The sequence below is a fragment of the Mixophyes fleayi genome, chromosome 3, assembly GCF_038048845.1.
Source record: "Mixophyes fleayi isolate aMixFle1 chromosome 3, aMixFle1.hap1, whole genome shotgun sequence".
Lineage (NCBI taxonomy): Eukaryota > Metazoa > Chordata > Amphibia > Anura > Limnodynastidae > Mixophyes > Mixophyes fleayi.
In genome coordinates, this window is record NC_134404.1 from 186,930,205 (window position 1) to 186,945,155 (window position 14,951).

Genomic DNA, 14,951 nt, shown 5'->3' on the forward strand with positions numbered 1-14,951 from the left:
TTTTGTCTTTATTTACAACTGGGTTTTGTGGTCTTATTTTCCTGTGTTTTATTTTTGCATATGCATTTGTTACACAGCAAACCTGCTTATTTGTATCATAGATATGCTGTACCTGCAGTGGACACTTTTTAGAAAGGTCATTTTAAACATTGCAGTAGCTCACACATAGGTGGGATTTTGTTTGCATCATTTTCAGATTCCAGCACTGGGGTCTCTGAGGCTGAGAGTAACAATGATGTACTTATAATCCACTCATAATTTCATTATCTTGGCAGCGCAATGAAGGGACAATATCTTCAGTGAGAAAGGGCTTTAAGCTTGATGACGCTTTAGTTCAGTAAATAGCCCTGAACCCAGCACACGGGAGAATAAAAGGCATTTGCTGTAAGGTGTGTTTGCTTTGACTGCAAGAAAAAGCCATAAGCCTCCTTTCCCTCTGTGCGCACAGCATTAATGCCTTGTTGTGCCTGTGTTACCTCATTATATTAGAAATTGTTGGAATCACATGAGTCTTCCAGTGTATGCAAATAAGGCCTAATTCTCTCCCTGCAAGTTAATATTCCACTTCTGAAGTGTGTTGCAAATGTAATGTTTGTGTTTAGAGCGTAACATCCTTTTTACCTTTTAATATAGATATATAGGTGTATGGGCAAGAAGGCAGCTGTTAGATGCATGCTTTGAGTGTCATTAATCTCACATGCTATTCTTCTTTTTTCTGTAGCACAAGTGAAACTGATGTGGAGGCTGTCATGGATAGGTTGTTTGATGAGCTGGCTCAGAAACAAAATGATAGTACGTAAGTTAATTTCTCTTGAAAGAGAATACATTTAAAACACAATGCCCAATCTCTACTGACCAATTAATAAGTTCCATTGCTGTCTATGGGTTGATGCCACACTCAAGTGGCAGTCATTGTATCAGCATTTTGTCTAATTTATGTGTTGAATCATGCGCTATTATTCATCAAGCTATGCATTTCCTAGCTGTAAGGGATGAATTTTAGGGTAATTATCCAGACAAGACTGAGCTTTTGTTCCTGTTTCCATAGTAACAAGACCAAGGAATCTGAAAGTGCAGGGCAGGGAGCTGAAACTCAGTAAAGCCTGTGGGTCCATTGCTGACTGCACGTTTGAGGAACTCTGTGACCGTGTAAGTGACCCTACAACTATAAACCAGTTAACACGCCTCTGTTTTCTGAGAGCTTTGTTTTTGCTCTCGTTGTACCATGTTATTCCTAAACAGTGAACAAAAGCATGTTTTCCAGCAGTAGACAACTAAATTTATTCACTGTGTAATATCATTATCTTATGGCAACATCCAGTACTATTAACATGAGTGCAATACTTCATTCATTTTCTCTACACATCTGGCCAAGGAGCTCACAATATTACCATTGAAAATTAACTTAAAGTGCACCTGTCACCTACACCCAGTGGAGGCAGCCATTTTGTGGACTGAACCAGTATTCATGAGACTGCTGCCTATCAAAGCTAAAAACATGTGGTATGAAGTGGAGGCAGCCATTTTATGAGCAGAATTCATTAGAAAGTGTAGTAGATGTTTTATTGAAAGGTTCCATCTCATAAATACTGACTGATCCCAATAAATGGCCACCTACACTTTTCATCTTTAAGCTCAAAGCAGTACTGAACTCTTATTGGTAAGTAACAGTGGAACAGCCCATTGTCTGAGCGAAACAAAAGCATTGTTCAGAATATTTTTATTGGTCTTGCCATGTATGCTTGAGGCGTCCTTCACAATTATACATAGACTCGGTTATTAAATCAAAGTCCTTCTGAGAACTGGGAAATTCAGGAATTGCAGGGTCCTCCCTTGTGGAGAGGCTGTCTGCCAGTGAAGTTAAAATGAGCATTGATTATTAGAAGAGTCATTGTAACAGACTGAAAAAGTGTTATGTTCACAGTAATAATATTATTCTCCTATCTCTAAATGTATAAAAATAGGCTGTACAGTACTTATAATATAGCTCTTTTTGAAGAGAAGTCCTCTGCACCACCCTAGATGTCACAATATTTGAACAGTAATCTCATATATAACACAACACCTTAATTGTTTGTTTTGGGACATAATGTTTATAACCAGATGCATTGTGTATTGGAGAGTTTTTAATTGCTCACATGGAGAATGTTGAATCTGATAATTGCTATGAGATAATAACAAAAGAAAAAGTGACTTAATATCCATACAGGCAAGTGAACATGTATATATTCTAACTTTGGTTTCAAGCTTTGAAATGCAAAGCTGTGGAGGTTAATGCAGGAGTTGAGGTGAGTGCAACAACTTTACAATTAAAGCAATGGGAGAAACGGAGGAATAAATGCCCCTCCGAAGCATACTTCTTCTGCTTACCTCCCTCACATTTGTACCTGACTACTACTGCTGGGGGGCCTTCTAGTGTTTACGGCAGCTTCCTGGTGCATCATCAAATATATTTATATATATATATATCTCAAACATCCTGGTCAAAAATTTCTTTCAAAAACACAAAAAAAAGTTTTCATGTGTTAAACAGCCAGAGTCACGACCTGCTATTGTTGGCACTATTAGGAGGAAGTTGCGGAATCTAACGTGCCCCTGGTATTCACCAGGGACCCCCTCAAGGAGGTATGGACTCCGCCGCAGGGGAGTCACAGGTCGCGGCCCTTCCCAAAGTCATATAGCGAGGCACGTGAGAAGAGTGGTCAGACAAGCCGGGTCGGTAACTGTGCTGGCAATAGAGGTACACAAAGAGTATTTGGAAGGATGGTGAGACAAGCCGGGTTGGTAACGTTCAGGAAGCGCAGTACAACAGGGAGATCCAAAGGGGTAGTCAAAAACGGTCCGGGTCCAAAGAGTCACAGGCAGGCAGAAGAGTCAATACAAGCAAGGGTACAGGATACTGGAACGCTGGAGGCAGGTAAGTGGACCTGATACTCTGGCACTGAAGGTAGCCAAGAAGGGCCTTATATAGTGGGAGTAACCAATGGGGAGCTGGAGGATGGCGGCGCTGTCATCAGCCGCCGCCGAGATCTGAGAGTAGCGTCCCGTTGCCTAGCAATGGGACGCGCGTGTGGGGCCGGGCGGCCAGAAGTGACGCGTCTGGTTGCTAGGCAACTTGACTCGGGTGAAGACAACACAGACGGCCGTCCTGGAGTGATGGCGGGACGGCGCCTGACAGCCTGGCCTAAAGAGGGAATACCAGGTCCCTGTAATACCTCTGAACTTGCCTATATCTGCATTGTGTAACCACTAGAGATCTGAGGTGTGCTTTGTAAAACCGCCAGAAATTCAAGAAGTAAACTGTAAGCCCCCAGGGGCTTGAGGGTGGCCCCGTAAGCCCCCAGGGGCTTGAGGGTTGCCCCGTAAGCCCCCAGGGGCTTGAGGGTTGCCCCATAAGCCCCCAAGGGCTTGAGGGTTGCCCCTTAAGCCCCCAGGGGCTTGAGGGTTGCCCCGTAAGCCCCCAGGGCAGTGCTGCAGGGGATGGTGGGATGGGGCCTGCATTGCTGGGTTTTCCTACACTTCAGGCCCTGCAGAGGTCACACCTCCTGCACACACGATAGCTCAGCCACTGGTGGTGGATGCAAGAGGGAGCCCAGCCCATGAGCCTTTACAACACCTCCTTTCTGCTTTCAACATACAGTCTTACATTCAAATCCTTATGTGATGTTTTATGTTTTCTGAAGCATAATGCTGCTGACAGTAGTGAGCAGGAGGCAAATAAAAGGTAAATAAAAATAAGCATGTCATTGTCAACAAGTGTCTTGGCTTCAAGTAGTTGTGCAATTAAGTCAAACAATGTTATTTTGTCATGACATGTCTACTTTAATTGCTACACCTTTAATGTTTTGGATAATTTTTTATGCTGTTTAGGTAATACATATATTATTAATTTTTTATCTTTATATTTTAGCCCCTGGGTGCCAGTGATTATCTGGAAATGTGCAAGAATTTTGACACCGTTTTTATTCGACAAATCCCACAGCTAAACATGACAAAGCGCTCTCAGGCTCGTAGATTCATTACTCTCATAGATGCCTTCTATGACCATAAGGTATAGTCATTAGATGTTATTTTTATCTTAGTGTTTCAAACTGTTCTTTCAGAATATTCTTCTATAGAAATGTGTCACCAAAATATTAATGAAATATTAGTAACATGATTAATCCAGGCTCCTTGTCCCTTTTTATTGCTTCAGACAAGTCATTGATCTCTAATATCGCTATGTTAATAAATCCCCAAAGTTTTATTTTGGGATCATCTGCTACAAGAGCTTTTAGTTTTGAGTGATACATGAAAATTTTATTTATTGAGGCACTACACATCTGAGGAAATCAATCAAACAATATTTTTTCCAGTTCACTTCATTAGAGGAATGCACGTTCCTCTTCAGGTGTGTTTTTGGGCAAGATTTTACAGACAGTGCCTGCCCCCACTTCTGCACAGGCGTGTAAACATAAGTGGAAAGATACTGTACGTGGAAAGACACTTCAATTGTGTTGAATAGGCCCGCCTTTTACAGGGACAGGTTAGGTTTGGGTGGGTTTTAATTAGTGAAGAAAAGCCCAATGAACTCTAATTTAAGCCCACACAAACCTTACCTGACCATGGACCATTTGTGTCACATTTGAAAAAGCAGAGTGTTTAATTACAGTGGATTATCAGATTGGGAGAATTTGTGCTGGGAGCAGGGAAGAACAGCAACTTGGAGAAGGGGTGCTGGGAGAGAGAGACCCAGCAGCCTGGGAGCAACACTGTACTCAAAAGAAGCAGCCTCCGTCACACGGCCAGGCAGAGAAGATATGGTCAGAGGAGCATGTGAAGGACTCCTCCAATCAGAGCTCAGCATGCGCTCCTCTCACCCCTCGGCAGTCTCATGGGAATTATTTTCCAGACTCCTTGGCAGCTCAGTTGTGGTGTTTAAATTGATTTAGAGCAATGTTTGCAGTGCTTGGTATTTAAATTGGTTTAGAGCAGTAAAGAAGAATAAAGTTGGAGGAAAGTGACAAGTACCTTTTATTGTTTCAAGCCATTTTAAAAGGCTAATCATACTTCTAATAAGAAGGGGTTGAGAACTGTTTCAGAATGGATGTGTAAATTATTGTCTGAAATGCGAAAAGTTGCTAAAGTTTGTGCCAGCTGCAGAAAACAACTTGGGACACTTGGAAAAGAGCAAGAGGGTCATTGTTCTGTTTCTCAAGATAATGTATCAGCTCCCACTTGCTGACATCAGAGGGTATGTAACTGCTGGCTATGACAAGAGATGGTGACTCGCATTTATACTGGAGAATGATGAAAACATTGATAAAGTGACATTTCTCCACCCAGCTGGTCCATCGCCATCTTTATCATACCCAAGGAAGCCGGATGTTTTATGGATTACTATGGTAAATGTTCTGTGTATGGTGAATCTGTTAATTCCAACATGTCAAATGTACACCCTTTCTGAAATGGAAATACTAAAAACAAATTAAGCCTTCAGCCAGTTCCAACCCATCAAGTAGAACCATCCATCCAGAGCAGCAGTATTAAATGGTAATAATCAGTAGTAAGCTTTCTTATAATATGTGAAAGACATAAAATTATCACAAATGTTATAAATATTTCAGTATTAGCATACTGTGTCATTGTACATTATATACAGCAAAGGGATTGTTTAAGGAGATAAATTAAAAGTAATGAACAGGCCTAGATAGTTCTCATTTTCATTATTTTAACAAACAGTCCAAACTGAAAGCTCTTGTAGCAGATGTTCCCATCATGATCCCAAAATAAAACTTTGGGGATTTATTAACAGCAGTATGAACACTTTTTGAGATTTTTTTCAAAAATGTAAAATATAACTTTTTGAGAAAATAAAATTTTTAATTTTGAAAAATTTACATTTTTAATTTTTATTGAAACATAATGTTGTCTTATATATCCTATCAAAGCCCATAAAAATAGGTTTAAAATGAGACATGGCCCAACTCTCTAGTTCAATCATGTGAGCTACAAATGCAATTTAAATAAACGTTAAAAGCAAATCTAAAAAAAAAAAAAAAAGTTAAAGATGTATAACTTCAGAACCAGTGCACATATCAGCCTAAGATTTGGGGTTTTTCTTTACACCCATGACAGCATTTATTACACCAAATTTCATTACATTTGGAAACGGTCAGTTTGAAACCCTGTGTTTGATGTGGAATGACCCAACCACCTCTGCCACACGCTTACAGTGAGCTGACCTCTTTAATATGAGAGCAAAGAGAATTGTATAATAATGGGGCAGTCTGTCTTTCAATATTATATATAATAATACATAAAGGAGGTTCAAATGTATGTTCTAAGATCTGTTACTGCTAACTAAGTGGTTATTGTTTAATGTCAGGGACTAGTGATGTGGAATTGACTTTTACAGGAATTTCAAAAAATGATTTGTTATACATTAAGGTGCTGAGTTGATGCGTATATGTGTAAAAAAACCAAAACACTAAAATGCTGCACGTAAAAATGGCATAATAACACCCATTTCAGCAGCGGTAGTATATCAGACATACTTACACCCAGGTAATAAGTACAAAAATATATTGGCTATTAGGTTTCATTTTTAATAAACATCCTTTAGAATCTAGAAGATATAATCTTCCTCCTTAAATGTAGCAAAAATTCATTGTAAATTATGCCTATAAAATCACATAATATAGGCACCAGCAATGAAGAAAGCTTCAGAGGTGTAAATCCTCAATCAGCCAGTCAGAAGCAGCTAGCTATTGCTGACGCCAGCCATTAGAGACCCACAAGTGTTACGGATACTGGCAGGCACACCTGCGTCTGTGACTGTTCACAATCACGCAAACACATCCTTACTGTACTTGGAATATTGTTTCCACAACCCCCCCCTCCACACACACACACACACACACACACACCTTTCTCCTCTCAAAGCGTAAGGAGACACAAGTGTCGGATCTAAAAAAAAAAAATCATACATCTAAATCCTTATGTATAGTTATACGCGCTACAAATTTGCATTTTTTTAAGGTAGGCAAGCAGGCATATGTCCCACTCAGCCAGAGAGTAAGTGTGAATATAGGAAGACCAGTCAAGAGATGGCAGCCTGTCCTCCCACTCACACACCCTCTCCACCACCATTATAAGTTATGTTATTTGTTTGTGGCCGCTTTGAACCAACACTAGTAAAATTTGGTACTGCAGCTTTAAATCGGCTGCAAGCAAATCTAGTACAAGTGTTTAATATTGCAGAGGAAGGAGATCTTTATGAACAAAAATAAAAGTAATGAGTTCATCAGATCAGATATAATCCACTGCCATCATTAGCCTCTATCAGAAACTTATTGTGCTCTTGTTCAACAGCAAGACTTATATATTCTGTCTGTGACTTCACATTACCCAATCTCCATAGGATAAACAAAGTTGTAAAGTATACTGCAATCAAGGGACACTCCGGTAGCGTAGAAGATTATATTATTATATAACTTTTTTTTTACTAAAAAAAAATAATTCTAAAGCACATGCAAGAAGTATATAAAAAATAGGACTTATCTCCGCAGCATAAGCTATATAAGTGTCTTTGTATACGGACGTTCATGCTGTGTAGGTAAGTCCTAATTTTAAATATTTCTATGGAATTTGGTTTTAGCAGAATAAAAAGTGAATCTTCTCCACCATGAGAGCGCCCCCGTGTGTGCTTTATTTACAATTTAAAATGTTTATAATCAGTGCTACAGTTCTAGTCAACAGCTGTATATTACAGACTTTGCCGAGTAACCTGTTCATTTAATTGGTGAGCAATTATATTATATAGCAATTATAGTATGAAAAAAAACAGCAAAACATCTGGCATTTCTGAAAGATATGTACACTGTATTCTAAGATTACTTGTTTTTGCTATGTAATGTTCATAAGCTGTAAAATGTGTACTATCTATCCTATACCCTTCTTTCTCTCCTATATGCTTCTTCTGTACTGTTATTTCACACTAATTCTTCTGGAATATTTAGATTTTTTTTTTACGGAAATAGCACAAATGGTAAAAGGTAGTTTAACCTTGTATCTGACAAAGGAAACTGATAACAAAAGTGGAATTTTTAAGCAGTATCTATTTTTAAAACACTGAATAATACATACATTGTGAATTGAAATATTGATTGGACATGCTTATATTACCAAATGAATAAGTTGCCCAGACAGATCACATGTTCCATGAAAATGTATAGGCTTAATATGAGGTTTGGTTATATTTGCCTTTTTGTGAGGTTCTCCTTTAATTCCTTCCTGTCCACATTCCAAGGTGTTTGTGTGCCCCAATATAGTGACTGTCTTCTGTTACGCATGTGAGCAAGGTTGTCAAAGGAAATAAAGGTGTTTGGCTCACACGGTATACTATACCTAGTTCAGAGAAACAAATATTAGTTGACTAATATTTTATTTTTAACATTAATAGTAAAATATAACAATTCTATCATCTCTTAGAGAACTTTCTTTATCATTGTACTAGTTCCAATAGCATTGTCATCTATGTACTTGTGGATGTTCTATAATGTGGCTGCTTAACAACCCATCACCGTTTACCATTGGTGTGCAATGCTCATAGTGCCCTTATATCTACCTATACTTGTTCTCATATTTTGTCTATTCCCCATCAGAACTATGACACATCCTCACTTGCGTTCAAATGATTATTTTATCCGTCTAATCTTCCCCAGTAATATTATAAGCAACAGGTTTCTGGGGTTTGTAACTGTCATAAGACCATAAGAGAAGATACAACTAGTTATATTGAGGACAATTTATATGGATTTTGCGTTATTGCAAATCATACTTGAAGTGTATTTATGTATTTGAGTTCTCTGAGCACAATACAAAGGTAATGTATTCATGATGTTACTTTGACTTTTGTTCAGTAGTACTATATCCAAGTGGAAAATTATATTTCAAGGTTTTTTGGATACATGCCTGGGTTTAATATGGGTTGATATAATTAATGGTGTAGTCATTTTGCTAAATGCATATAGACTACAAACTTTATCCTGAAGACTGAGTCTGTTACTCTCATAATGATAACCAAACGTGGGTTGATAATATTTACATATTATGATAAAGTAAGTTACTATATGTGAGGTTGACGTATCCTACTTACTCATAAATATGATTGACGTTCTGAAAGGCAAGATTTTGGGGGAGTTTAATGTTCCCCAACATATTCCCCAGCTCTGCTCCATTGCGAAACGCAACCCTAACCAACAACTAGCTCTTCAGAGTTCTAATTGTATTATTTCCTGAATCGTATGTAGATTTCTTTTATCACCCATAGCGTTGCTGCCTGAATACATGTACATGGAGCCAAAGTAAGGTGTGGTGGTTCAATAAAGTCACATGTTGTCCGTTTTGATGTTACATCGACTATTATGCAAAATTGTTGAAATGGAATGCCATTCGTTCGACACACTATTAGAACCAGTACTTGTGTATACGCAAACTTAACAAGTTCTTTGCATTCTGTTCAGTTTAAACCTTGTGTCCGTACTGTTTTGACTCAATCATTCTTTAGTACACCAGTGTTATAGGAGCTATGTTTGTTTCTAGGTGCGTGTGGTTTGCTCTGCAGACACCCCTTTACAAAGCTTGTTCATGCATAAGCTTCAGGATGCTGAGTATGCTGCAGAGTCTAGAGTACTTCTCGATGATCTGGAACTTAGCCAGGTAATATATCACAATAGCCAATACTGGTGGTGTTGGTGTCTGGTTATTATTTTTTTATTTTGTTTTTTAGAATTTAGCAAAAAAAAGTTATTAAAAATAAACCTGTTTGTGTGTACGTTTCACAAAGATTATAAGGCAAATTAGTGTTCATAACATTTACATATAATTACACAAAAGTAAAAAAGTGAATATATAGCAACATTGGAGTTCAAGTAACTAGGCATTTAAAACTGAGGATACACTAGGAGGTGGTAAATTGTCACAGTGTAGACCACTCCTGGGGGTAAATGTATCAAACTGCGAGTTTGAAAACTGAAAATGATGCCTATAGCAACCAATCGGATTCTAGCTATCATTTTGTAGAATGTACTAAATAAATGATAACTAGAATCTGGTTGCTACAGGCCACATCGCCACTTTTCAAACACGCCGGAAACTCACAGCTTGATGAATTTACCCCCTAGTTGGCTTCCTGGCTATTAAATAGGCAGGCTCACCGGTGGGTAACTCATTTTGTGTCAGGCGCACTTTGTGAGAGGTCCGTTCCGTCCATCGCATGTTTCTTTATTCTCCATACAGATCACATCGGTTCAAGAAAAGATGTCACTGGTCTAAGTCAGGCTTGGGGGATTTAGGCCACTATCTGTGATTTCAGACTGTAATAATCATGTAACAAATATACAAAATAAAATTGGCAATGCACAGGATTCTGAAAACAGTGTTCAACAGGGAATCTGGAAATTAACTTTTCCCGCACTAATACTTTTTAGTGTATTGGGAAAAACTATATATTGTTACACATCAAAAATGTGCTATACATTATAGGCTAAATGTAATTGTCCTTTTGACAGGTTAGAGATAAAAATTGTACCAAAAAAGTGACCAGTCTGAAAATTATTGTTTGCATATTTATATATTTACCCTATATTACATGGCCACTATTCGAAACATACCCATCCCTTACGTCTTAAGTAGTAATCACTTCTATTTATCCTGCAGAAGAATGGAGACTGGGAAATAAATAGAAATCAGAAAGTAAAACTAAGCATCTCCCATTGTAAAGATGTTATAGTCAATGTCAGGCGGTCAGAAATGTTTTCTTAATTATGGTATGATTCATTGTGACAAAATCACATAAAGCCATTGTCTATCTTTATTTTCCACATTCCTATTGCACTTTATGCAGGATTCATCTGGAGGATTGTCCATGTTTACAGGTGAAGAGGAACTCTTTGCATTTCACCGTACCGTATCTCGTCTTACTGAAATGCAGACAGACCAGTACTGGAGAGATGGAGACAGAAGTCAGAATTAGTCACCACTACGTGCCAAGGCAATGCAATCTATGCACAATACATCACTTTGAGAGACGTATACATCCTCAGTGTGATTACCCAACACTCTCAGGACCATTATTTTATGTAAATGCATTTTTTTGCTAATCTAAAAGAACCTAAGTCCAAGCTGCTTTTTATTACCATGTTATGACCAGTTACACTATATTGTTAAATATCCCCACGTGAGTTTGGTGTCACCTGAGTTACAGAGATATCCAGTGTTGTTCTACCATCGCTTATTATACAAATGCAATTTGTTCAGTACATCTGTAAAGAACAGAATGGGGATGAGTGAGACAAAACATGGAGTACCTGAGAGCTACATTTAGTGCAATCATTAGGGGCTCATCTGTACTATATATTGCTGAAGTGTTCCGAATGAGTGAGAGTTAATTGTATGTGCTTTAACATATTTATTGTATGTGTCATAATAGTTGTTTGTTTGAGATTGTTATTGTTTTGAAAGTCCCAATATCCGAGTACATAATAGTTAGAAAAACATTCACTGCCAGTGTGAATGTTGGTAAATGTAGTTAGTGCTTATAAAAGCAATACAAGGTTACACAGAGGACAGAATTACATACATTTGCAGAACTTATGTATACATCAGGGTAAATCAGTAATCCACACTCCCACAATTTATTACTGTACCTTAATTTGTGTTATATGCTTATAAAATACTTAAATATGGAAATAGGATTCCTATCTTTGCTCTGCAAAATAGGTATTTATATAAACAATGGATTTTGTCTTACAGACACTATTACTTGTTGATTGATAACCTTGTTTTTATCCTTTATCAATAGGCTGAATTGCACTCATCCCTAGGAGCACACCTAAAGCTGGGTACACACTACAGAATTTTCCAACTTTTTATGCCAATCGATTTTGCATGCAATCGATGGTCCGATCGCTCGGTCCATGGACTGCACACACACACTAGCCTTGTTTTAGAAGGTAAAGGGAAGAGCGAAAGTCCCTTTAGCGACTTTTTACAGCCATGTTGTTGTGAGCAATGATTGCAATTTTGTCCACATCGGTCGGAAGGTTATACACACTACACAACGGAAACGAGATTGTAACGAAAATATTAAACGATACGACCAACCAAATGAGGCGACAATCATCCATTTGGGCAGACTTTCGACCATCGTGTCACTGACCCGACTTTTGGACGAGCGGTTGTATGTCGGCTGATTGAGCGGATTATTGGACGAAAACCGTGTAGTGTGTACCTAGCTTAAGGCATAAACTTAATGATAACATTGTGCATATCTTAGAAAAGCAACACATTGCAGGCATTTGAACAGTTGTTATGACCACATTGGGTGTGATTTTATTATCCGTTAGCTTTTATTGATCCAGTACAAGTTGAATGTTTAAATGTTTGCTATAGGCTACTATACCTGTGTTACACTAGTAAATCTTCTACATTCAGTATATTATATTTCAAAACTTGATTCAGTGTATCAATTAGATACATTTCCAAGAGTGCTAGACTTGTTGTTCCATAAATTACTGTATAACCATTTTCATATATTAGTGATGTCATCAGTTATTTCTAATCATTTTGGTACAGTGAGAGATCTACTTGTTTTTTTTTTAGTCCCGTTGGACAATATGCAGTCCACTTCTGTTCTGCACTGGTGCACGCCCACATTTTGCTTTTGGAAACCGGCACCCATACAATGACTGTGCACCTACATTACGGGATTGTGTAAAAGTAAAAACATCACTTAAAAGCCCAACCTACTAGCATCATACGACCAACCGCCCTTGAATTGAAATTACAATTTCTCCTAAAATACTGCTTGTTGCAGCCTCATGTAAGTCTTACAGTACTCATGTGAGTGAGGAACTATAAGGACTGTCCTTTATTATGTGTCATTGTGTGGTGAGTATTTTCCTTACACAGACATTTTTCTTCTTATAAATGCACTTAGCTGCAGGAAGCTATATGGTAAAAAAAAAATTATACCTCTTTCGTGGGGAGAACTATGCTCTGTGACCACACATGATTAGAGAATGCTCCTGTAATTGGCCCCTTTCCAACCCTTAAATTTCATTAAATATCTCGTCCAGGTAAAGGATATCATTTTTTTTGCATGTAGGAGCAATTTGCTACTCATCAATACTTCCAAACCTCATTTAGCTAAAAACACCACTCAGCTTCTGCCATCAGAAGATGCTGCTATCTTAACAATATAGATCTATACCAGGGATGCCAAACTTTTTCAGTTCAAGGCACCCTTAGGGTTTCCACAATTTTTTCAAGGCACCCCCAAACCAAAATAATTACCAAGTAGTCCCCTGCCTTGCTTACCCCTGGCCCTGGCCGAGACATCCCTGTGAGATCGCCAAGACATCCTTGTGAGATCACCGAGGCATCCCAGGAAGCCTAGGCGCACAGCTTGCGAACCACTGATCTATGCGGTTCCTTTAAGAACTGTAACATTTGTGCAAAAATAGACGTGATGTTGGTAAGTAACTCATGGCTGTTGTGCAGTGCATTGTTGTTTAGCCGTGGTATTCTGGCTAACGTTGGCTAACCAACTTCAATGTTGCAAAATTATCCTATACAACAGCATAACAACTTTGTGCAAACATTTTGGGCCTTTCGAGTCAGGAGTAAATTCAGATAAATGATGCAATTTTGCACCAAATCATTTGCTGAAGGGGGCAAATTTTAAAATGTGTAGTTTGGGAGGATGTGCTCCACTCTAAAACACAGTGCAAAAACTAAAGCATTGTTTGTGTGCTACATGCAAAAGCAGGCAGTATTTTCCCCTCTTTCAAAAAAACAAAATGCATTTGCACCCCCTGCATCTCTTAATGGTTTGTCCATGTACAAATTTGCACGCTTTAGCAGGATTTGCTCCTCTTTCTAGGTGAGGCCCTTTATATTTTAGGTGTCATTAATTATTGATTTGTTATATACAAATGTAAGTGCGTTCTTATAAAAGCAAATGACTATTTGTTTTAAATAATAAAAATACTATGTACATTTTAATTGGGTTTAGCAAGAGCTGCTTTGGGACTCTTCAGTACTACTGGATTCACTTTAATGTGAACATTTTTACATAATTATTTGCTTTAAAAAGTGTTTGAACACAATTTGCCTTAATACAACACTGCGAGTATTGGCACATTAGATGATTAGAAATTATATATATATATTGTTACATATACCTCTCCAGTGAAGTGTATGTTACGTGCAGATTGGAAGGTTTCATGGTAAACCTGTTTATTGTTTCCCTACTGCCCACTCCCAGAGAGTCATCACTCTGCCACAATTGGTAGTTGTCTAATCCCTAGCACAAAAATGGATTCATATCCGCAAATGACTGTGGTGAGAGTGGGCAAGTATGCCTGATGAATACCAGCTCCTCCTGCAAACTGAGGGGTAGCCATATCAACAACTCCATACAGATGAATGATTTCAAGAAGAAGCCACTGTATTTAATGCAATCCACACAGACCTAAAAATTTTATGAGAATACTTTTGTAAACAATCCTTACATTTATGTTGATGGTTAGATTGAATCTATATTGCTGCCTTTCTGCTGCTTCTAAATGCCCAAAGTGCCACCAGGGTGGCACCATTACTCTGCAACATACAGTGTAACAATTATTTCTGTCTGACTACAAATGCCTATTCATTAAAAATGTTATGTCCATTAGTGTCCCTGCAAATGAATATCACCTGTTTTACTTTTTTTTATGTCTAAGAATATACATGAATTAATAAGCAAACGCAGGATTTCTTAAGGGGGAGGCTTTTAATTTTTTAAATGTGGAGATGGCATGACCAGCCCATTCAGGGGGCGTGACTGGTATTTAACAAACTCTAGCCCTCCCTCAGTTTGAGGCATTCCCAATACTGCATGCAACCACATACAGCCCTTCGTGCTT

At 38.2% G+C, this 14,951-nt stretch overlaps 1 protein-coding gene across 1 annotated transcript in view; it reads left to right on the forward strand.

Annotated features, from left to right (window-relative positions):
* The window catches only part of AFG1L (AFG1 like ATPase), a 93,658-nt gene extending 78,942 nt beyond the window's left edge, over positions 1-14,716 (forward strand). Inside the window, exons 9-13 of the mRNA XM_075202882.1 lie at positions 722-792; positions 1,049-1,149; positions 3,911-4,051; positions 9,586-9,702; positions 10,889-14,716. Of these exons, the coding sequence (XP_075058983.1) occupies positions 722-792; positions 1,049-1,149; positions 3,911-4,051; positions 9,586-9,702; positions 10,889-11,017 (559 nt within the window). The 3' untranslated portion in view covers positions 11,018-14,716. The remainder of the gene's footprint in view (positions 1-721; positions 793-1,048; positions 1,150-3,910; positions 4,052-9,585; positions 9,703-10,888) is intronic.
* The last annotated feature ends 235 nt before the right edge of the window (positions 14,717-14,951 follow it).